The sequence below is a fragment of the Rattus norvegicus genome, chromosome 1 (genome assembly GCF_036323735.1).
Source record: "Rattus norvegicus strain BN/NHsdMcwi chromosome 1, GRCr8, whole genome shotgun sequence".
Lineage (NCBI taxonomy): Eukaryota > Metazoa > Chordata > Mammalia > Rodentia > Muridae > Rattus > Rattus norvegicus.
Genome location: NC_086019.1, coordinates 147782880 through 147808171, shown reverse-complemented (window position 1 = coordinate 147808171; position 25292 = coordinate 147782880). Strand labels below are relative to the sequence as shown.

At 45.1% G+C, this 25292-nt stretch overlaps 1 protein-coding gene across 5 annotated transcripts in view; it reads left to right on the top strand.

Annotated features, from left to right (window-relative positions):
• The first annotated feature begins 6185 nt into the window (after nucleotides 1-6185).
• Arnt2 (aryl hydrocarbon receptor nuclear translocator 2) overlaps nucleotides 6186-25292 on the top strand; it is a 156633-nt gene continuing 137526 nt past the window's right edge. Inside the window, exon 1 of one of the 5 annotated variants that reach the window (XM_063281511.1) lies at nucleotides 6186-6404. In XM_063281511.1, coding sequence (XP_063137581.1) covers nucleotides 6374-6404 — 31 coding nt within the window. In that variant the 5' untranslated portion in view covers nucleotides 6186-6373. Of the gene's footprint in view, nucleotides 6405-6427; nucleotides 6555-25292 lie in introns of those variants that run through there. The other 4 variants (XM_006229498.4, XM_017588812.3, NM_012781.4 and 1 more) reach the window with 4 other exon arrangements.

Genomic DNA, 25292 nt, shown 5'->3' with positions numbered 1-25292 from the left:
CAGTGTCTTTCATTCTTTTGAGCTCTTCCTTGTGGTGTCAGCCTCAGGCTTCACCAGGAGATGGTTCCTTCCCTCACAATCCTGTGTCATCTCCCAAGATGGGACAACCATGATCATCTGCCCCGTGGGCAAACTAAGCAAACCAGGTGGGTAACCAACCCTTTGTCATGCCATAATTTGTTTTGGGTGAAGGGTGGGACAAAATAGCTCTATGAACATTTGACTCTGTCAGGGGCTGAGTTTTTCACCATGGGGAAGAAGAGTGAGAAGAATGGTAGCCAGAAGAATAAGGCCACTCAGTTTGATGAAGTTTGAGACCTGGTTCTCATTTTCCTTGAGTCTAACTAGACCCCTCCTTTCTGTGTTTTGGTTGTCCATCTTTTCTTTCAATGACCTGGGCACGGTTGGCATTTCACCAGGAAGCTCATTACTCTAAGATAGTTTGAAAGGGAAGAGTTCATGTACAGAGAAACTCTCATTGAATTCACTCAAAGGTTTTTTTGATAACCAGTATAGGTTTGTTCTCTAGCTTTTGATGGACAGGGCTGTCATTACAATTTTTCAATTTTTCAGTTGCTTCCTTCATTTTTATTTTCCATTTGCTGTGGTGATTTGAATGAGAATGCCACTCCCACTCCTGGCTCATCTGTTTGAATATTTGATTCCCAGTCAGTGCAATTGTTTGGAAAGGATTAGGAGGTGTGGTCTTGTTGGAGGAGGTATACCACTGGGGGAAGCCTTTGAGGTTTCAAAAGCCCAGGCCATTGCCAGTTATCTTCTCTCTGCCTCATATGTGGGTCATATGTAAATTCTCAGTTACTGTCCAGCACCACATTTGCTTGCCATAACTGTCTTGGACTCTAACCCTCCAGAGCTATGAGCTCTAGGTTAAATGCTTTCTTTTATACGATGCCTTAGACATGGTGCTTTACCAACAGAAACATAACAAAAACATGCTCCATCACAATCTAAGGTGATGAGCCTTAATTACCCTCTCTATAGTAATATCAGCACGTACATCATACCAGCCACATACCAGACAATATCAGTTCCTTTAGTCCTCATAAAACTCCCCTGAGATAAGCATTATTCCTGTGTTTCCTTCATAGATGAGGAAACTGAGACACAGTTGACTCACACAGAAGGTATATGCCACTGCTGAGATTTTACCATGAGACTTTGTGACTCCGGGATCATAGTCTGAGAACAGCTGAGTCCAAGCTGTTTTATATGGTAAGGGCCAGTCTAAAAGCCATCAGCAACTGAGAAAGCTAGAGACTACAACAAAAGGCTATAAATCAGGCCTTAGAATACCAGCTTCTAGCAAAAACTCCCACGAGTTAGACATCTCCAGGAAAGGAAGGCCACAGCTTTATGGGCCAATATTGCCTCATCTTCAACCCTCTTAGCCCTAGTCACCTGTCTTCCACTCAGGTCTAGGATGTTTTTGATCCGTCTTAGAGTAAGGGCTGAGCAGAAAGCAAGAAAAAGAACCTATGTTTCTGTAATTTGAGAAATGGTAAACAATGTTTTACATCTAACCTTCGTTGCTGTTTCATGACCTATCAAAGCTCACAAAAACTAAGTCAACGTTTTAACCATGTTGTCATTTTTGGCATAGCTTCTCCTTGAATGTCTAAATGATTTTGTTATTGACATTTTAATCCCGTGTTAAAAGGGTAAAAAGAGGCCACAAGGTACAGGAATACTGCGTGAAACTCAGGCTTCTAGCCCCTGTAGAATGATCCCATGGAGGCTCTTCCTTGGCTCCTAATAGAAAGCAGACCTGACCCCTCTTCGTTGACTTTTCCCTCTGTTGTCTGACCCATCATCTTTGAGGACTAGAGGAAAGCATGCAAACCAGAGCCTGTGAGTCCATTGTCTGTCTGTTATCCTATCCTCTCTTTACCCCACATCCCCTGTCTTCTCCCTTTCTCTCCTCACTCTGCAATGAGGGCTAACATGGCAGGCTTCTCTGCCCTATCTCTCTGCTGGATATGGACTTGCCACACACATGCTTTATTCTGCAATGCACCTGCAGAGTGTGGTAGTCTCTCAAGTGTCCACAGCATACAGATTACCTCATTCAAGTTCATCCCCACAATGACTCAACACTGGAGACAATGCTATACCATTGTACAAGTGAAGAATGTGAGACTTAAGAAGGTTTAGCAAAGGCAAGATAATAAGTAACAATGGAAACCCTGCTTTGAGGGCAGAGAAGGTATTGCACAAATTAACTTCTCATCTGCTCTGTCTGCCTTTGTCTTTGATTCTTCCAAAAGAGGAGAGGCCTTCTAAAGAAGGCAGGCAGGACAGGGAGGTGGAATGCCTAGCTGGGACATCCAGGGGCAGAGTTTGGCTAAGGAGAGTGAAATACAAGGTGTGTGAGATGACAGGCACTTAGAAATCTTTCTTTCCAGCAAAGACAGAGAAGTAAGAAAGAATGGAGGAGCAAGGAAAGATGAAACATCAAGAAAAGCCTGTGGATGTAAAACACAGAACTTGTGAAGCTTATCCCGAGTCAAGCATAGATCAAGTGGAAGATTACAGCAAACTCTACTATAGGTCTCAAAACTGATCAAAACCTAAAACACACTCGTCTTGCCGCCAAGCCTAACTGAATTTGATCTGGGACCAATATGGTGGAAGGAGGAAAGAGACTCCCCCAAATTGTCCTTTGACTCCCCTACATGAGTACCATTACACACACACACACACACACACACACACACACACACACACACACACAAATGTCAGAGAGAGAGAGAGAGAGAGAGAGAGAGAGAGAGAGAGAGAGAGAGAGAGAATATTTACAGAATAATGTTCAGAGAGTGGGTACAGGATAAGAGCACAGTTACAAAGATGTTATCTGATCGATTATTATTACTACTATTACTATTTGAGGCAGGGGTTTCCTCTGTAGCTGAGGCTGGCTGGAACTTATATAGCCCCAGGCTGCCTCGAAACCTGCAATAATCTTTCAACAACAACCTTTTAAGGCTGAGATTGCAGGCATGATCCGCCATATAGAATCTGATGACATTCCTGGCTTTGGAGTTGGTGAGAGCTAATTTCTTTCTAAGAATGTATTCCAAAGGTTTTACCTGATAGCCATAGCATGTTGGTTTTCTATCTGGTATGTTATATCTCCCCAGTCACAGAAGTTCTAACCAGTCAACCAATGGCAGATGCATCCACAGAGCAGTGGCTTCCCTACGGTCCTACAGAAGTTCCCAAGCCTGAGGTTGGATTCATGGTGGCCTGCTGTTATCCTTCAACCTCCCCTTTCCATTCTGAACCATGCTCCTTCTCCCAGTCTCTTGCTGACCCTCAGGTGAAGTTGGAAGAAAACAAACGCCCCTCAAGTCATTTTATATCTTACAGAAGTCTTATGTCTCTGGAGCCAGGACTCAGGATATAAAGCAGAATCAGTGTTACGGCTTCCTCTTCTCAAGTTAAAAAAGACATAAAGGCGCTGGGATTTGGGTGTTTATGAGCATAATGAGGCCCTGCTGGCTATTTCTGGAAGCCTATATCTCACAATTATGTGCTACGGGTACACATTTAAAAAAAAAAAAGTAAATCTCAGCCTCACGTTTAGTGCCTCCTTCGGCATTTGAGAGTTCTGGGTTAAGGTTGAGCGGAACTGCTGGTCACAATCGGCTAACTCTCTTAATTAGTCCAGGACCATTGTATTGTATAAACGCCACCACTCTGTGCTCAGCAATGACTAACCGCTCCATTTCAGACTGTTTACTTAAGAGGGGTGCTTTCATCTACAATCAATGTTTCTGGGCATTGAACCTACTTAATTCTGAGAAACAAAGAAGGCTAACGTGAGCCTGGTCCCCTCTTCCTCCTCTTCTCCTCATTGGTCCTCCCTCCCCTGCCCAGCTACCAAATCTTTGTGCTAGAGGTGACTCAGCATCAAATCTCATCTCACCATGGATGTGTCCAACCTTAATAAGTTCACATCTCTCCTCTAAGCTTATTTCCTCTCTGGAAAGTTAACTGTTGCCACTGGCGCTTTCTACCTCAGGGGGTCCATGGAAAGGAGGGTGAAATGTCTCCTTCCTTAGGAAATTCAAACCCCAAACCACAGCATAAGACAGGCACCAGACTAAACAAAGTGCTTGGTCTTCCAGCCATTGCTCTCTTGCTCTCTCGATATCTCTTATTGCAGTGAACACTGGCACACACACACACACACACACACACACACACACACACACACACACACACAGTATTTACAGAGTAATGTTCAGAAAATGGTTTCAGGATAAGAGCATAGTAACAAAGATCTTGCAGACAGCCAAGCATGCCTGCTCATTTGTGTATAACACACACACACACACACACACACACACACACACACACACACACATTATTTTTAGGGAGACTAGTAGGTACTTATTTGGGGACAAGTGAGCCACATTATGATTGACTTGGTTACTAGACTGCTATGCATCCGTTAAGGAAGGAAGCCTTTTGAAGGGCGTGGAAAGTTAGAAGAGGAGAGCTCGGCAATAAGACTGTGCATGGTGCCCATGGGCCAGAACTACCTATGGACAGAGCCAAGAAAAGACTCTACTGGAAATATCTGGATGGCATGAGTGATGGGACAGCGAATGACTCTGTATTTCCTTCCCTTCAGAAACTTCAGAGATTGGGTGTGGTGCCGGGCACTTCTATCTAAGCACTCAGGAAGCAAAGGCAGGAGGAGTTTACAAGTTCAAGGCTGGCCTAACCTCTGTAATGAGAGCCCCCATCTCAAACAGGCATATATATTATGCATTGATTAACTATCAATGGATATTTGAGAGTGTTGTATTTGGGGGAATATAAAAGAGAGGCAGAGCCTCACTTGTTTTGTGGCTGCGAACATCAGGGCCCTTCTACTTAGATACCTGCTGAGGTTTCAGACTCCGACTGCTATCTCTCCTCGCTTCTATCTGGACCTGGCCCCCCTCTTAAGCAAATGCACAGTGTGTATTTTTATTCCTTTGAAATGTCTTACCTTTCTAATCATTCCCTGTATTCTATTCATTTCTTCAAAAGTGACTTTCAATGTTACCTCCTTTATGTCCCCTTTGCTCAGCTATGATCAAATTTCAGGAGTTCTGTTTAGGCTACAAAGAGCAGCTGACCCCACTCTGGAGGTCTCTTGTGTCCTTCCTCCCTAGAAGTCAGGCAGGAGGACACTCCTGTATGTTCAACACCCAGGTCTGTGATGGGCATTCAGAATTTTCAGCATTTGTCCAACTGATATAATATTAGGGCAGTAGAGACAAATGCTTCTCCAAAGACAATGTTGGTTTAAAAACATATCCCAAGCTTCATTTCCCTATCCTATCTCATGCATCTTTGGAAATAGTGTGGTATCTTTTGCAGATGTTATCAGTGTTATACTGCCTTCAATTCTGCCCTGGGGTGTGACCAGCCTTCCAATCTCACCTAATCAGGGCTTCTACTGTAGAACATCCCCCTCTAGGAATCCCAGAAAACCTCTCTTCAAGTTCCCTGTGCTCTTATTTTACCTGCATTCTCAGATGAAAGCATTAGAAATCTTCTTAAGACCCCATTTTGGAGGTGTGAATTAGGCCCTCGAGAGGACTCAGTAATAAATGCTGATAGTGGCCATGTCCTCAGGAAGGCAGCGCTAGACACTGTCCCCAAATCCTCCCTGGCTTTTCTCTATTCCTAAACCAAGCTCCGCGCTGGAGTGCCTTGGAGGGACGGTGGCCTTGGGCATTTCTGGGTGCCTTCCCTCAGGCCCTCTTCTACAGCCTTAGCCGGCGTGCCCGGGAGCTCAGTGGCGCGGCCTTGGCATGCTAAGTGGCTGTACTGGGACGCCTTTGTTTCTGAGGCCGGTTGTCCTCTGCATCCAAATGGGTCGCTTGCTCACCCGCTCCTCCGCGAGGGTACAGCGCCCCTCGGCGATGTGTCCCTGATACCTGGGGACCCTACTAGGGCGGATAGGGAGTGCACAGAGGCCTCTAGCCTGGGCACCTGCGCGGGCCCGAGGAGGGTCCCGCTGCCCGCTGCCCGCTGCCCGCTGCCCCAAGTCTCGCGGTGCTACGGCTCGGACCCGGGAGCCGCGGGCTCGGCACCCCAGCCGCACCACAAAGGCTGAACCCGGAGGAGGCCCGGGAAGGGAGGAGCGCGGGTGCGCGCAGAGGAACGGGGAGCGCGCGGGGCGCGGGGAGCAGCGCGGGCAGGAGCGCGGGGCGCTCTCAGAGCGCGGGAGCGCGGGGAGCACCGCCCGCACCTTCCTTTGTGTGGCGCGGCCGCGGCGGCGCTGGCCCGCGCCGGGTCCCGGTCCCCGCCCCCGCCCCGCCCCCGCCCGGCGCTCCGGTCCCTTCCCGGCAAGATGGCAACCCCGGCCGCCGTCAACCCTCCGGGTGAGTAGCCGCCGAGCCTCTGGCGGAGCCTGAGCCGCGCAGCCCGGGGGTGGGGAGCGGCCGCTGCCCGGCAGCATCAGCACCGGCCGTGGCATCCTCATTCACGAATGGTGCTCCACCTGGTCCTGACGGCGCTCGCCGCTGCTGCGTGTGAGTCGATGCTCGCCCGCGGGCTCCAGAGCCACAGGGGCCAGTGGATGCCAGGTGTCGCGCTGAGCGAGAGAAAAGTTTGGAGCCGGGATTCAACAGGGCAGAACTCCTGGGACAATTTCGGCTATCGGCCCCGCCTCCCCTGCGCTGGTCTTTGGCGGGGTTTACACCTGGCCGCTGTATATCCCAGTCTTTTCTGGACAGGAAAAGCCTAATTGGTAATAATGGCCTGAAGCAGCCCTGTCCCTCTCCGATTTTCTGATGTCTACGAAGGTACAGCCTGTGGCCCTTGGGCTTATGCTGGCAGATTAGAAAAAAAGGGATGGAGTTCAGGAATGAGTGGGAGTGTTAGGCTCCTGTTGAAATGTGGCGGAGGAGCCCTATTGTGGTTGGCAAAGTTCCCTGTGGTATCATGCAAAGCTGAGAGGATAGACATGTGACTGCTTTCCCGCTCCCAAGTTTTAGGTTTTGTGCTGTATGCTGTGGTTCTGGAGAATCATAGGTCGCTGTAGATTAAGGCAGGGACAGTCAAATAGCTCAGAGCCCAGGAAAGCTCAGTGGAAGAGGTCTTGTGTTGGGGTGCGGACCCAGAGCAAGTGGGTTGAACTACCAGAGTGTTTATGAAAGTAGAATGTCTTCAAAGTTATGAGTGGAAGATCCCCTCCGTCAGTGTTGGTCAGGGTAGGTTGGGGGACACTGGACACTTTAGCCAGAACTTGCCGAAGATACGGTTTGAAAATGTAGATGTACAGGCAGAGAGGCATTGCAGGCATAAGTCATGGAGTCATGATGGACATGCCCTAAGCATGCACTGGAGACCCGTGAGTGAGGTGTGAGAAGGAACACAGGGATCTGGCATTGAGTTGCAAGGATGTAGACAGGTTCAAAAGGCCTTGGAAGACATGAACTGTGGCTTCCTCTTCCCACAGTAAGAGAGGGTCTTAAGTGGTACTGAACAGAGGAGCCACATGGTCACTGCTTTCCTGAAGTAATACAGAATACAGTAACACTAGAAGTAGGGACTGCATTGAGAAGAGGCAAGTGCAGGAGGTCAGACTTAGCTGTAGTGGCTTGAACAGAGAAGAAGAAAAATACCAGGAGGCAAAGTATGGGATCTGGCCTTCATTAGATTTGGGGTATAGGCAAATGAAGAAAGCCAGAATAGACAAGAGGCAGGTGCCTAAGGGGACAAGGAGGTGATGAAACTTTCTAATCCCAAGGAAGGAGGCTCATTAACTGAAACAGGCAGTCCTAGAAGAGCAGACATGGAGTCTGTCTGAAACGCCGAGTGGGTAGATGACTGGCGTGGAAACACAGCTGTGTCATTTTTGTTTACCACTGAAGTACTTTCAACCGATTCTGATACTTAGAAATCAATAGAAAATTAATACGTTTAGCTGTAATGAGATTAGGAAAAGCGCAGAAAAATAATGAGGGTGGTTGAGTCCAGAATCTATTGGGGTTAAGCATAAACTCTTATATAACTCAGCTACCATTACATCACTGTTGGGAACTATGTCCATTACATTGTTCTCTATGCTATACAGACCCTGGGACTTGGAAGGAGTGCTGTCGGCCAACTTAATACATTGCGATATCCAGACCTTTTCTCAGGCGACAGACAGAAGTACCAGAGATCCTGAGCACTGTGAGGCTCTCTCAAGGAAAATTTCTTGCAGTGATTAACTATCGTATCATCCGCTCTCAATTTTTTTAACTGGTCCTCTATGATGGCTTTTGGGTGGGCTGTCTTAGTTTTGTTCCGTGTGAGCGTTCAGCTTCTTTGGTGCAGGAAGGCTGGTCTCAAGGAATAGGGCTAAGCATGTGAGCCAAAGAGAGATATTTCAGATTGTGTGAGGAATCTGCACTGGGATAACTTCTCACTCCCATGAGCAGAAGTCATATGAGAGCTCTGTGGGTTTTTCTTCCTACCTCCACCCTCCCCTTAGATTTTTGCTTTGCACAGAATAAGAGCTTGATAAACACAGCTAGATGGACTGAGAGGCAGCGTGATTCGTTTCTGCAGCTGATATGTACCCAGAATACCTTGGTCTCCTCCCACACCAACCAGCTGACCAATGCACTCCGCTGAATACTTATTTACAAAGGCACTGTGATGTGGCAGAGTATAGCATCCTGGGAGCTCAGTAATGGTGGATGAAGCTGTGTCTTTTCACCTGTCACTCCATTGCTTCAAACCCATACTCTGGTTCTTCTAGGCCTTCTGCTTGAGATTCAGATTAGCATCCTACCTGTTACCCTGTGAGAACAGAGGTCTTTGGAGGAAGGGGATGGCTCTCAGATATTTCCATAGTTCTTGACATCTCACAATTTCCAAGGCCTCACACTGGCCCCTTGCTGTTGTATTGGCTGAATTTTCTCTGTTGTTTCTTAACAGGGATGATGTATTCATCCTCTGGAATAAAAAAAGGAGTTTTAGGGCTGTGTGTTGGGGGGAGGTGTTCTTCTACTATGTTAGATGGTATTTGAACATTTGTGATTTTTATGAAGTTGCTTAGGTTTGAATTAGCCATATGCAACTGAGCAGTCTGAAAGGAGCTAGTATCGTGGTTCCTTTGTAACTTCAGGAGTCAGGGCCATGCTCGCTCAGATCAGTCTTTGGCATTACGCATTCTCTGAAGTGAGTTTTTCAGAGTACCTAATAAGACCTGGGATGATTAATCTCTCTTCTTGACGAAGTTAGAACCACCTAGGAGACACACCTCGGAGCCTGTTTGTGAAGATGTATCTAAGAAGGCTTAGCTGAGGAGAGAAGACACACTCTGGAGGTGGGCAGTGCCATCCTGTGGGCGGCAGGGGTCCTGAACTGAGTAAAAAGGAAGAGCGAGCTGAGTCCCAGCATTCATCTTCCTCTGCTTCCTGACTGCAGATGCAGCATGACCAGCCACTGCAAGCTCCTGACCCATAGCTTCCCCACCATAACGGACTGCATCTTTTAAAAGTTCATTTTATCAAAGCAAGAAAGGGGACTAATAAGCTTGCCCATGTTAATGGAATTGGAAGGTATGTTTTAAATAGATTTGGAATTCCATTCCCAACCCCACCCCCCCAGTTAGGTATAATATTCTGCTCTAGTTTCTGGTCTTTTGGTTATTGATGATAGAGAATGGGAAGGTTGTCTGGACAGGCTACAGTAGATGAGAAGGTGTTTAGAACAGTTCCGAATTCTATTGAATACCTTTTGTTTGTCAAACCTTTTTGAGGACACAGTAACGAGAAGATGAGCAAGAATGTCCCTTGACCCTAGAGTCCATAGTCTCAGAGAGGAGGCATTTAAATTGACTAACTTTATTTTTTCATAGGCGAAATAATAGGGTTAGGAAGGTGGCTCAAGGTAAGGGAGTGTTTGATGTGCAGACATGAACATCTAAGTTCAAAAATGCACACATGCAAAAATCATGTTGGTGGGAGGTTAAGAAGGGGACAAGCAGGGATATTTCTGGGGCTTGCTGGCTGTCAACTGAGCTTCAGGTTTAGTGAGAGATTCTGCCTCAAGAGAATAGGTTATAGAGTGATAGAACAGGGTGCTTGAAATCCTCTTCTAACCTCAGCGCACATGAATGGATATGCACGTGAACATACAACACACACTCACACAAACACACACACACACACACACACACACACACACACGAAAAAAAAAAGAATAATAATAGTTATTTTCCCCAGATACCAGGCCTTGAAGAGGGACACACTGACTTACAGAAAATTTCAGAAGGGCCATATGAACTGATGACAGAGGGTGGGCGTAGATGTGTTTGTAAATGTATGTGGACTCCTAAACCAATGTCTCCTCAGCGCTGGGCACAGGAGAATACGCAGTGGACTTAGATCTTTTGACAGTGCATGCTGTGCTTGCAAACCGTCCTACCTCAGGTAAAGTTAGAACACAAGATAGCTGTTCTGGTAAAGTGTGTCAATGTGATGAAGAAATAATACCCTGAGATAAGCAACTCACAGACCTGACTTAGATGGAAGGGTTGGCCAGAGCATTGTGAGGGCAGTGAAGGTCTGTATGAGGAAATGACCTATAAATGAGGCTGTGGATAACGAAAAGCCTGAAGAACTCTCACCCTCCTATCCTGACATGGAGAGGCGCCTGCGCAGACACGGTGGTGAGGAAGAACTTGGTAGATTGAACAATCAGAAAGGGCAGTGTTGCCAAGCAGTGGTGAACAAGGATGGGGTAGCATGAGAGTGGAGAAGGGTGAAGAGGCAGGCTCACAGAAGGCCACAGATCTTGGGTTCAGGGTCCCATTAGATTCTGAGATAGCACAGAGCTTTTGAAGGGCATTGAGCAGAGAAGTATGATACCCAGTACCTTAGTCTACAAATTCAGGCGTTCAATCTTGGATACTGTGGGAGATCAGGTTGAAGTCTTCTGTAAGAGGTGCAGACTGGGATAACAGATACGTATGCCCGCAGCAGGGGCATTGTCCTGTACAACTCCAAGCAACTCCAGGACCCTACTTACATCCTTGTCCTTCCTTGCAGTTGATGAGGGCATGTCCTCCTTGGGGCAGAGTCATCATGACTTTAAGTAAAGTGTTGGGGGCTAAGGGAAAGGTAAGGCCCAGGCTTCTGCCCTAGGTGCTGGGAGGATTGAGGTGCTGAGGAGAAGCGAGGTGCAAGTAGCCAATGGGCCATCCTGGAGAATTCAGGATGAGACATTTGAGTTGAGAAGATCACTGGAGTTGTCAGAGAGGCCTAGATATTTGGGCTGAAGACTTAAGAGACTTAAGGCAAACTAGCACAAGGACCCAGAGGTGCTTCGCAGGGCAGTAGGGGTCCCACCACAGACTATTTGGGCTGAATGCTTAATTCCCAAGCAGTACTTCTGGTCACTGCTTTGTTACGTCTTTAGTGAGATGTAATGTGGTGCAAAGTGAAAGGGACATGGTTTCTTCATCTTCCCCAGAATCATGGATTCGTTCATTCCCATGCGTATATATGGTCTAAAGCCTGTGGTAGAGTGGGATATAAGCAAGGACTGACAGTTTAGAACTGCTAGAAGAGTATGCTGTGTGACAAGGCCATAAGGTTACCAGAGCTGTGTGTTCTTCCTTGGAGGGCACTAAGGCTTGTCAGGCTGGAAGACTGGTACCAAATGGGACTTCATGTTTCAAGGATAAATGGCATTTCCCATTTATTATTAAGATACTGCTAGCAAGATGGCTGCTTCTGCGTCTGGGCCTCTCTTGGAGTGATGAATTGCTCCTCTTTTCTTTGTACTCCCTCCTTTCTTCACACCTGGCCACTTTCCTGTCCTCATTGTGAATCTACTCCCCTAAGGAAACCCATTTATCCAAGTAATGTATTTATGCAGTAACTTCCCTCTGAGGCATGGCTGAGTACCCCTGCTGGAACTGAATGGATTCTGTGGTTGGGTGAAGGGTCTGACTGGAAACCTGGGAAGGCAGGAAGTGCTCCTGTCCCTGTAACCACACAAACCCCTGCTGCACTGATTTCTGCTTGGTGAGCTGTTGTGAGCAACGAATGGACACTGAGGGGTTGCCTTGCAGTTTCACATGTGGTTTACCTGCCTCGGAAAAAACGCCCACCCTGGATATATGAGACTCTGAGCTCTGTAGTTTATAGTGGACTTTTATGTCTGGTGATTTGATTTCAGCATGCACAGCCTACCAGGGTAATCCCTAACCTAACCAGTTCCTTAAGACTTTACATAATAAGGCAAGAAGTCACGCAGCCCACAAAAACTTAAAATTCTTTAAGGAGGGGGGGAGGCCAGATGGAGAGAGGCTGGTGTTTGGAGTGTAAGGACCCTTGGTACAACTCCACTGAAGTCTTCTTGGAAGGTCCTCCTTGGTCTTACTAGTACCTGGGTAAGCAACATGGGGCCAAAGGAGAGGGTGTTCTTTCCAACATCAAATATTCAGTGGGGTGCTTTGAGATCCACTTTTGCCCATCAGAGCCTCTCAGCCTGGTGAGTCATTTTCTTGCCTGTTTTTGCCTAGACATTTGAATCACCCTAATTGTCACATGACTGAAGGGTGGCCAGGGAAGGTGCACGGTTGCCTGAGTAACAGATTGAGATGTGAATATATTAGCAACTGATGAAATAGTAGGCAGAAAGCATTCGTTTTGGCTGACAGTTTGAGAGGGCCTAATCTATCATGGCATAGAAGGCATGACTGGGGAGTGTAAGGCTATTTGATCACATCTGGCAGGACAGCCGGGGTGGAAAGTTGCTGCCCAGAGAGTTTTCTCTTCATGGGACGATGCCATCACTTCTTTATTCAATTATTCCTCTCTGGAAAGATCCTAACAGGCTACCCAAATGTGTACCTCAGTAATGCCCTAGGCGTTTGTAAGTTTTAATTCAGTTAAGAACATGTAATGTGCACGCGTTGTGAATGTAGGCGTACCTGCGCTATGATGTGGCGTGGAAATCATAGGACAGCTCTAGAGATGGTTATCTCATTCCACCTCGTTGTGTTTTCCAGGGATTAAACTCAGCTCTCTAGGGTTGCACAGCAAAAGCCCTTACCCCCAGAGCCATCTTTAGCCCAGTTTACATATTTCTTAAACCCATGAACTCGACAAAGCTAACCAACATAATGGTTTTATTTCTGCACTTTAGGCAAACAACGAGCAAGCTAAAGTTAATATATGCTCCCGATATTTCATTCGTAGTTATACAGAATATATTCTCTCGTTCTTCTTGAACGTTCTTGTGAGGCAGATGGACACTGAAGTTTAGAGGTTGCAGGTATTTACATGTACTGTACCTCAAGGGAGGGTATTTACAGTGACTAGAGACGTTCTCCCTTGTTCTGGGTGATATTGGTGTCTGTGACACAGGGCAGGGTGCTGTCCAGCAAGCTCTAGGGCACAGGGTGACCCCTGCTTCATGCTAAAGTATCCAGACTCACTTACCGCTAGATAAGCTCTGACCTCTGGGGATAAACAACTGGAAAAAGACACAGAAGGCTCCATCAGGGTGTGTGGTGAATCAAAGGGCTGACTTTCAGGAAGGGTGTCGAAAAAAAAAAACATGACAACCTGGACAGCAAGGAGATAGCCCTCCTCTCTTCTGAGACTGGACTTTGCCAGGTAGCCCAGTTTGTTTTTTAATTCTCCTGCCCGGACCTTCTGGGTGCTAGGCTTACAGATGGGTACCACCACAGCCAGCTTAAGATGCGCCTTGGAGGTAGCTATGAAATCCATGAGGGGAGTTCATTTCAGTGTGAAAGAACAGAAGTGCAAGAAGTTTTCCTTATTTTTAGCATGGCATTGGTAATTCTATCGCATCAGCAATTTGAAATGAGGCATAGTCTGGAATCGTTTGCCATAATTTGACATGCTTGATGAATTCCAAGTCCCCCCCAAAGAATAAAATGAATGAATGTGATCAAGGATCACAGCTGTGGTCTCTTGATTTTTTTTTTTCTTTTTAAAAAGCATTTCACACCAGAAAACTTCCAATTCTAGTCAACCAACCTCCCTGAACACAGCCCCTCTTCCCTGAGCAGAGGGCACTGTGCTGGGGAACAGGGGCATGAAAGATGCTGATGAAACAGCCTGGTTGCATGTGGTGTGGACTTAGCTGTTCCCTACAGCAGGCAGCCTTGGGACAGGTTTATGCAAATTTATGCAAATGATACTTGTCAGTGGTGAGCAGAGGAGGATTATCCTGATTCTTTCCTGCGGGTGGAGGGGGAAAGCTAAAGAAATGGCTTTGGGGTCTGCAGCTCTGTGGTGGCCAGAGAGTGTGCCTTTTCCTAATCAGGGTCTTCAAGGGCGGGTCTGCGTTTCCAGCTTTCTGCTGGGTCTGTGGGTCTCCCCAGCTTACTCCTCCCCTTGGTCCCCTGTGGCTGCTAATGGCACCACACTCCATTCATTGGTCCAAGCCAGACATTAATTATTTTAATTGCCTATCCACCTAATTAAACAAATATTAATTGAATGCCAACTGTGTGTACTCACAGTGGTGTGCAAACCCAGGCATGGCTTCTGCTTTCACTGAATTTTGCTGTATGGCTGGTGAGTCAGCCATTTATTAAATGGTTGCATGCACAGGACATCATTTTAAAAATGTACGGTGAGAGAAGAGGGTCTTTGCTTTCTAATGCATCAGGAAGCCATTGAAGTGAGTACAGCAGGGGTGAGTGATGCCCAGAGGTCCCTTGTGAAAAGATCTCTGTGGCAGCTGAGTGAGGACCGTGCAAGGGGAACTAGGTGAGGGGATCTGTTGGAGGCCCCTTTAGCAGATCTGGCCCAGATGATGGCAAAAGGTGATGGTGGAGTCTCCAGATATTTGGGAGGAAACTACTATAGACAACAAGAACTGCTGACCAGGAGACACGGCGCAGCAAGCTCGTGCGTCAGCCGCTGGGTGAGTTAGCATCATTCCCCGCTGTACACCCTAGATAGGGTGTTAAGGGGTTCTTGGAGGTTCGGGAGAGATCATGAGTTTGGCCTCACACGTGAGACTGAGGGACCTCGAGCTCAGAGGAGGGTTTACCAGAAACCTGAGTTGTTTCATTCTACACCCACCCCGCCTGCCTTGCAAGCAGAACTTTCCCCTTTTCCTTCTTTCCTGCTTTTTCATTCTTTTTCCCACCCCCCACCCCCCACCCCCGCTCTCTTGTCTTCAATTTCTGCTACATAGTTGGTACCTAGTAAATGTTTACTGGATTAACGAAGGAACTCAGGAAACCTTCCAATTCCCTAAATTCTAATTTATGAAGTATGTCTACTCCAAGGGATTTTGATTTGGGTAACTTCACTTCCTGAGGTCCACAGACAAGCATCAGGGCAGCACAAAGAGCTTCTGCCTGATGCTCACCTCTCCCTCCAGTTGCTGGCATTGATAGTTTATGGGGTTCTACATGGTCTGAAAACAAACAGCAGGCAGGATGCATTTTCTTTACTTACTTACTACTTACTTATCCCTGCCCCCCTTTTATTAAAAATAGGTTCTTTCCCTATACGATATGTCTTAATTAGTTTCTCCTCCCTCTGCTCCTTCCATTTCTTTCCCACCTCCCCTCTCTAGATTTACTCTCTTTCTGTCACTCATTAGAAACAGGACAGATAAAATAAAAATTATCACGAGTGTTGGACAAGGCAACCCATAAGAAGGAAGAGAGCCTCAAGAGCAGTCACAAAAATCAGAGAGCTACTCATTCACACACTCAGGAGTTCCATAAACATGAAACTGAGAGCTGTAGGAAAGAGGAGTCTGCCCTGTGCTCGCTGCTTCAGCCTCTGAGTTCATGGGAGCTTTGCTCAGTTGATCTAAAGGGCCTTGTTCTCCTGGTGTCCTCCTCCCCATCTGGCTCTTAGACTCTTCCCACCTCCTCTTCCTTGGCATTCACTGAACTCTGAGAGGATGGATTTGATGGAGACATCTCATTTAGAACTGGGTGTTCCAAGGTCTGTCTGTCTGTCTCTGTCTCTGTCTCTGTCTCTGTCTCTCTCTCTCTCTCTCTCTCTCTCTCTCTCTCTCTCCATGTCTGTCTGCAAGTCTCTGTATTTGTTATCTGCTGCAAGAGGAAGCCTCTCTGATGGTGGCTGAGTGTGGCACTGATCTATGACTATAGCAGACTGTCATTAGGAGTCATTTTATCTTTTTTTTTTTGGACAGATAGTGTTGGTTATTACCCTAGGTTTTTGGAATATCTAGTCTTGGGTATGGGTTCCATCATAGAGAATGGGCCTTAAGTCAAATCAGACATCGGTTGGTTACTCCCACAAGCTTTGTGCCACAATTACCATAGTGTATTTTTGCAGATAGGACAGATTATAGATCCTAAGTTTTGTTGTTGTCTGGGTGTATACTTTTCCCTTTTGGTAGCCTGCAGAACACCTTCCCATACCAAAGACACAGAGGTGAAGGCTCTATATAGAATGCTCTAGAATGCAGAGGTGAAGGCTCGATGTAGGAACCAGCTTGCCCTCTCCACGGTCACCGAGTTGTGATGTTGTCTTCAGCATCAGGACCTTGCTGTCAGTTTGTGGAGAGCAATTTATTGTCTTGGTAACAGCCTGAGTTTGAGGATTTCCAAGGGTCCCTTTCTGCCAAAAACTCAACTGGCTATAACCCATTCCTGGTTCTGGAAGCTTTGTTTTGTTGACAAGAGATGGCCAGTTGGACTCCATCTCCCCCTCTATTTAGCAACTTCATTTTAATTGCCTTTATATATATTTTAGGAAGTTTCCACTGTACTAGATTTCTATACTACCTGCCAGATGCCGGCCAATTCTATATGTCTTTTCCCACATGCCATCTCTCAACCCTCTCCCCATCTGCTCCCATCCCCCACCCCAGACACTCAAGTGTCCCACTTAGTCCCTTATTCTGTACTAACCTCTCTGGGTCTATGGATTGTAGCTTCCTTATCATTTACTTAACAGCTGATATCTGCCCATATAGGAGAATACATACTATATTTATCTTTCTGGGTTTGGGTTACCTCACAGGATGATCTTTTTTCTAGTTCTATAGATGAGTTTATTCTAGTTCCATAGAATATACTTTCTAACTCTGAAAGCTTCAGTGTTTCTTAAGGATGGTATTCTCCCCCATCAGTGGCCTCACTGAGGACTTTGTCATTAATCTAATCGCACTATCTTGCCTATGTTCTGTTTTCATGTTTGGCCAGTTGATCTTCATCGCACAAAACTTATTTTCTGATTCTGAGCTTAATCCAGGATTAGGAAACCCATTAAGTTATGGTGTCTACTTTGATTCTGGAATATTTTTGTTTATTTTAATTTCATCTTTTATAACTTAAAACTCTTTGTCAAACAGTTATTCTGAGGAATGTCTCTCAATTGATTCTTCCTCACAATTACAATGGGGTTGTACTCTCCTATCTATCTATCTATCTATCTATCTATCTATCTATCTATCTATCATCTATCGATCATTTTGAAGAATGTCTCACAATTGATTCTGCCTCACAATTACAATGGGAATGTGCTTTCTTTTACCTACCTACCTACCTACCTACCTACCTATCAATCATCTATTTCTATCATCTTTTTTCAAATTTTAAGTATTATTTTTTTTTCTTCTTTTTTTCGGAGCTGGGAACCGAACCCAGGACCCTGCGCTTGTTAGGCAAGCGCTCGACCACTGAGCTAAATCCCCAACCCCAAATTTTAAGTATTATTAAGCAGGAACATCACATAACTCACATACAACTGCTGTTATATCATGAGGTTACTTTCAGTACTTGATGTTAAAAGTAAGTCTTTGAGTTGTCCATATCAAGTTTGCACTATACCTGGCTAAGTGAGGAAAGGTGACCTTTCCTGCCCAGCACCATAAGTACACCCAGAGCTGAATACAGGTCTCAGGGTTTTTAACCTAAGGGCTTTAGGGTTAACACTTTCCTAAACTAAATATCAACTTCATTTGATGAACAGAATAATTATAAGTTAACTCTGCCAAGATTACCATGTCTTTAGTAAAGCCAGCAGGCAGTTGAAGTGTTTAATTACCAGCTCCCCTGACATACAAATTGAAAGGCATTTCAGGTAAGCTGTGTGTGCAATGCCCGAATGCTCTTTGATTAACAGTGGGATCTACAGTCAAGCAGTAATTATTCTGCTGTCCCACTCTTAGGTGCTGGAGCACATCCATATTTATGCATATTTTGTGTTTATTTTGGAAACTTAATTTTCTGCTTCCTTTAAAAAGCAAGTTTATATTTTACTCTGCTTCATAAAAAAAATTAATGTTGGGGCTTGAGAGATGATTTATCCATTAAAAACAACCCGGCTGCTCCTCCAGAGGACCCGGATTTGATTCTCTTCATCCATCCATCTGGTAGCTCACAACTTCCTGTAATTCAAGTCTCAGGGTATCCAATGCCCTCTTCTGGCCTCTGCGGATTCTAGGCATGCATGTGCTACACAGATACTCATGTGACAAAATACCCATGTATATAAAGTTAAAAAAAATAAAATTTGAGAATCATATTTTGGGATATAATTTGCCTGTAGAAATTTGCCAGTCTTTCCGTTCTTTGAACTTCATCTTAATTCTCTTCTTTCTCCTTTTCTCTCTTCTCCTTCCTTTTACCAAGCTACACCCTGCTGTAGTTGTTTCTCACAAGCTAAAGCCTGTGTGTTGAAGACTTGGCTACCAGACTGTAGTGCTAATAGGAGGTGGTGGTGCCTTTAGCAACTGGAGAAAGGTCATTGGGGTGTGTGCTTCCGGAGGATATTGGATTCTCTCCCAGCCCCTGCTCCTTGTCTGCCATGAAGGTTCTTCCTCCCTGTCCTGACGTTCTGCATTGCCCTGGGTCCTGTAACAACAGATATCTCAGATAGCTATCATGAGGACTGCAGGGTCTGATTTTCCAGTGTTGTGTTGTTTCTCCCAACACATCATGGTGGTGTGGCACATGACATCGGGCTTTGAACTAAAGTACCAGATTTTCTGCTGAGGTGGGGGGGGTCTCCCTGGTAACACAGGAAGCATAGCCTTCCCTTGGCACTCTGAGGCTTTTGGGCACATTTAATCACCAGCTGGCTCTCCCTAGACACTCGTCTACTTTCACTGCAGGGAGCTGTGGGCTTTCCCTCTGCTATCCCCAGAGTGCTGGTCCAGTGGTCTCCTAGTAATCCCTCCTCTCCTTTCTCCCTGTCCATGCACTGGCATGGGGGACACAATCATGGACCAAAGACATTTTCCTTCTTATTTCCCCCATATTCTCTGGCCACCCACTGTGTATCTTCTGTTAATTATCCAGGACTGCTGAGGCTAGACATGAACTCATCTTTATAGCCCCTTGGTTCCTCTTTCCACCTCTACCTGGCTCTCTCCTCTGCCTTGGTTAGGTTCTGAATAACACTAGGAGTTATCACAGGGACATATTCTGTTCAGATTTATTCCTACTCTGTTACTCATACATTCAATAAACATTTGTTAGTGGTCTGCCCTTTGTTAACTTTAGTATTGGTATTGGATGTACACTGATTACCCAACTGTATGGCACAACCCTTACCTTCAACTCTTACCATTCTGGAGGGCAGCTTTATCATCCACATGTGGATGTGCAGCATTGCAGATGAGTCCTTTGCATACAGATGCTGGGAAGTCTGATGTTATTACATCAGCAATTCTTAAGCCTGACCACACTCAGAACTGCCAAGGGGGCTGGTTCCCACGTCTGAGGTTCTGAGTCAATGTAGTAGGGCTGGGATTAGCATGAGATTTACCTTTCTGACATGTTTCCATTTGTTACTGCTGCTAGTAGTGATCCAGCAAGCATACTTCAGGTCCACACAGAGAAGGACCACCACTAAGCCAGTGCTGTGATCCTAGCCAGTGGATCATTCCCTTGGTTCATAACTTTGTGTTCATGAGCTCAGTGGCTTCTGTGGTAGTCAGGTGTGGTAGAATCAGGTGACAGCAGATGCTGGTGAGGATGTGGAGAAAGAGGAACACTCCTCCATTGCTGATGGGATTGCAAACTGGTAAAACCACTTTAGAAATCAGTCTGGAGGTTCCTCAGAAAATTGGAAATAGCTGAAGTCTCAGCTGTACCACTCCTGGGCATATACCAAAAGGACCCTCCAACATATATGAAGTACAGGTGCTCTACTATGTTCATAGCAGCCTTATTTATCCTAGCCAGAAGCTAGAAACAACCCAGATGTCCCTCAATGAAAGAATGAATATAGAAAATGTGCTACATTTACACAATGGAATAGTATTCAGCTATTAAAAATGACAACTTCATAAACTTTGTAGGTAACTGGAACAAGAAAATATTACCTTGAGTGAGGTAACCCAGACCCAAAAGGGCATATCATGGTATGTACTCACTGATAAGTGGATATTACCCAAAAGGTCAGAATACCCATGATACAACTTGAAGACCATATGAAGCTTAACAAGAAGGAAGGTCATAGTGTGGATGTTTCAAACACTCTTAGAAGGGGGAACAAAATAATCACGAGAGGCAGGGAGGAAGGGACCTGGGTGGGAGAGGGGAAGGGGAGGAAAAAGGGGGGGCAGAGTAGGACCATGTATGGGAAGAGACAGGAGAGAAGTCCAGAGGGCCAGGAGAACGAATAGAAATAAGTAGCAGTGGAGGGGTGGGGAACTTGGGGAACTACTAGAAAGTCCCAGACGCCAGGGATGCTCAAGGCTCCCAGGACCCAATGGGGATGACATTAGCCAAAATACCAACAGTAGGCAGATAGAATCTGAAGAGACTACCTCCAGTAGACATGGTCTAAAGCAAATGCAGGTACAAAAATGGAGTAGAGATTGAAGGAAAAGCCATGCAGAGATAGCCCCACCTTGAGATCCACCCATCCACAGACATCAAACCCTGACACTATTGCTGATGCCAAGATGTGCTTGCAGACAGGAGCCTGGTATGGCTGTCCTCTGAGAGGCTCTGCTAGTACCTGACTAAGACAGATGCAGATACTCACAGCCAACCATCGGACTGAGCCCGGGGACCCCAATGGAAGAGTTAGGGGAAGGACTGAAGGAGCTGAAGAATATTGCAACCCTATAGGTAGAACTAATCAGACCCCTCAGAACTCCCAGGGACTAAACCACCAACCAAAGAGTATACATGGGCTGGGCTGTGGTCCCTAATACATATGTAGAAGAAGACTGCCTTATCTGGCATCAGTGAGCGGGGAGGCCCTTGGACCTGTGGGAAGCTTAATGCCCAGGAGAAGGGGGATGCTGCAGGGTAGGTGGGTGGGTGGGGGAGTACCTTCATAGAGGCAAAGGAAAGAGAGTGGGGTTGCTAACGAGGAGTGTTGTGTGGGGACAGCCTGGAATGACAGGGGATTGGCAGCAGAGAGCTGAAACACCTCCCCTTACCCCACTCCCACCTTCTATCCATCTATTTCCCTGAGTTTCTTCCAGTTTTTCATCTCATACCATGGACCATTTTTGGATCTATCTTTCGAGTTCTCCTGTCATACTCTGTTCTTGGTTAAAAAAGTTCTTAGAAACATGTGATTATACATCACCAACATACAGAGTATGTGTTTATATTTATACCAATAAAAATGATAGTCTGTTGTTTTTGGGGTATCAACTAGATATGATGGGGATAACAGAACCATTTCTGGAATAGACTTCCATTTCTGCTTCTTGAGGTAAGTAACTTCATCTTTCTGGACCTTGTTTTCTATGTCTGTATTATAATAGAGAGGACAAAAACAGTATCCATCTTCCTGGTAAAGAATCCCCATGCTGGAGGATTGTTATGACCACAAACGTGATAAACGTATACAGGCCCGTGCCTGACACTTAGCAAGGATGAGCAGTGCATGTTGCCCTTTCTCAAGAGGAAATAAGGAATATCCATGGGCATAGGGAGTGTGTGGATTGCTTTCCAACCACAGATTATTAAACGCCTAAAGGGGATGGATAGAAAGGAAAACACTCGGGTTAAAAACGTTGTCTGCTCTTGTAGAACCTGGATTCAGTTTCTAGCACCCACATGGTGTTCTTAAACATCTATAATTCCAATCTCCAGGGATTGAATGCACCCCTCTGACCTCCTGGGTACCAGGCAAAACACTCATTTATACACATAAAATAAAATGAATGAAATCTAAAAATTTTTAAAAACGAAGGAAAATACTCATTGACGAGGTTGGTATTCTGGTATCTATGTGTAGTTTTCTTTTTCACATTAAAGTGGAATGAGTAACTTCCCTGGACATGATCTATCGTTGGCATGGATGGACAATTGAATCTTCATTCTACAGGTTGCCAATCTAGGATGTCTGTTTGTGGGAGGTGCCACCTTTTCAGGAGTGGGCTTGGGTGGGTGACCTACTGTGTGATGATGTGTTGGCAGTTTAGGGTGGGAGTCTTTCTTGGAATTTTTTAAAGAATCTTTAGTTGTCATTTAGGCACTATACATAGTTCTGTGGATTTAGACTTATGGCACAGGGTCCATCTACTATTTGATGTCACCATTTTTTGGCATCCATTTGAAATCACCAGGATCCTATGTCTTTCCCTTCAATTCACTTCCTACTTTGCTGGATTGTGGATGTGCCTAAAAAGGCCCTGGCCTTTGCCTATCAAAGGTTCTTTATTTTGCGCTTACTCTTGAAGAGTTGGTGGGTTGAGAGTTGGTGCACTGGGAATGCCAGGTTTCAGAGAATTGTCAAAGAACTTCTGTGTTGCCTTGTAGATGATTCTAATGTAGATTAGGGGTTTTCTGGATTCTCTTCCCTCTAAGGTGACTCCCCTCATCAAACACCAGAACTCTTCAGTCTAGAATCCTCTCTTTGTCCTTGAGGTGGGGACTTTCAATCTAGAAAATTAAACTCTTAGTTTGAATAATGAAAAATAAATAAACCCTTTTTCTTATTTTTTTTTGAAATTTTACAATGTGGAATCCTGGATTGAGTGTTACCATCTATTTTTTCCCTCATTTTTCCTACCTTACTCCTTGATCACTTCTGGGAGATTTCATTTTATATTTATTTTATGGCTTCTTATCCTTTCTGCCCAGGGACTGGGGCCAGCTCACTGGCATTTTGAATTAGAATTCCTTTCCTGTGTTTAATGGGGTTCAGGGGAGGAGAGATGAAGTCATGTGTTCATTCTGTTATTTTCAACGAGGGGAAAAGGTGACTTTGAAAAGAAGCACTTAGATAATTTTGTTCTTTAAAAAGAGATTTATTAATTGGACAGAACGACAGAATTCAGTGGAGTCATTAGGTACTGGTATTTGCACCTTGAAACAAGTGATTTAAATTAAACACAGAAGGGTCTGCCAAACCAAGGCAAACACAAGGAAAGGTGCGGTCACAGTATTAAGTGGGTAAAAGTAAAATTAATATAAATGATTTCCTGCAGCCTAAAGGTCATTTTATCCTATTAGTCATTGGTCTAGAACAGCACTGCACAGGCGATAGGATGTCTGGAGAGAGTAGAATGCAAACCACACCTAATTGCTTCAGTTTTTCTCCATCAAATTAAACCCACCTAACTCTTGGCACTTTGAGCATTCCATCTTTCCTCATTTGTTTGGAGAAGGTTAACATCTTCCCTAGGGTCATGTATGCCATCTTGGGTCTTTCATAGCTTAGAAAACTTAGAAACAAACCTTTGGCCTTTTATCAAGGCTGATTGTCACTTAATCGGAGTGGATTATAAGGAAATTGTAACATTGAAAAATAAATGAACCCAGTAAACCAGTGGTGTGTTAAATAGTTACTGTTAAACATAGACAAATAGAGAATTGGTGATTTAGAAAGTATAGTGAGGGAAATTACAGGGGGCTAAGCACTGTAGCTCAGTTCGTTGCCCCACATATACAAAACGCTGGATTTGATTCTCACTGTCACAAAAACTGGGTGTGGTGGCACACTCATTGGCATATGAAAGCACTGAGGAAATCAAGAGCCAGAAGGAAAATCAAGACCATCTTACAGTATCCTGGGATACATGAGACCCTGACAAATAAACAAATTAAAAAAAAGAAGAAATTACAGAGAATTCAGCACAGTGGCAAAGTGGGAAATTATGAAAATAATACTTCAGGTAATTGCTGTGCTCTTGTGGCTTTGAGATTTAGTTTGTATGATGATTAGAATAACCTCAATGAAAGACTGACAACATGTGGGTGCCCTATAGGTATGTCTGGGGCATTGTCCTAAGTCAGTTGATGGGGAAAGACCCAGCCTGCGGTGAGTGACACTATTCCTAGGCACTGTTCCAAACTGTGTGATGAAGTCAAACTGAGCAGCAAGCAGGCAAGGACACATTCATTTCTCCTTGTTTCTGACCATAGCTGTGATATGACTAGCTGTTCGAAGTTCCTGTCTTGACTTCCCTACAACGATGGGCTGAAATCAGGAATTGTAAATGGAAAGAACCCACTTTGTCTCTTCAGGACATTTTACCAGAGCAGCAGAAATGAAATTAACACAGATCCAGAACTAAAATAAATCCTAAGCAAGGTAAATAACGAAGACATCTGAACTGCAATTAAACGTAAAAGCACTAAACACAGAGAAAAGCTTTAGACTTGTAGCAGCAGTGGTCACATTCATGGGGCTGGCTTAGACTAACGAGCCACTTCTTAGCAACAGTAATGTATCTGAATGATAATCTGGGCTGAGAGTCAAACCTTGGCCAGACCTCTACCACCACTAGCCTACATTCTCAACCCCTGGGTTTGGGTAATTTATATTTTAGGAGTGAGAAGGAAATAAAACATTTTCAGAAAGTCAAAAGAACCAGAGGCCATTAAGTAAGAGTCTAAAGGCTTTCCTTGAATATGACCTCATTGGGAAGTTTCAGATACAGGAAGGAGGGATGGGCGTAGATGATGATGAACACAGGGAATGAAAACAGATGTGCTCTGACTATCGATAACAACAGCATGTTCTGTGTCCATGGCCAGAGGGAAAGCTGTGTGCTTCCGGACCACTACCTTTGGCTGTAGTGTGCATAATAATACCACTAGAATAATCATCAGTGCACATAAATCACCTCTACATTAGTAAGGTAGCCAATCTTAGAGCGAAGTCTGTAACTCCTTTTCCTCAACACAACACAAACAGTCCACAGGGTGGGGGAGAGGGGGAGAGACTTGGGAAAATGGGTAACAAATGAGAAGAACTAGAAATAAGTCTATATATGTAAGTTTTCCCTACAAATGGCCTAAAATTTATGCATCAGTAAGCAAATTGTCAGATTAAATATAGCTTGTGGTTGATAAGAAATGTTTTAAGTAT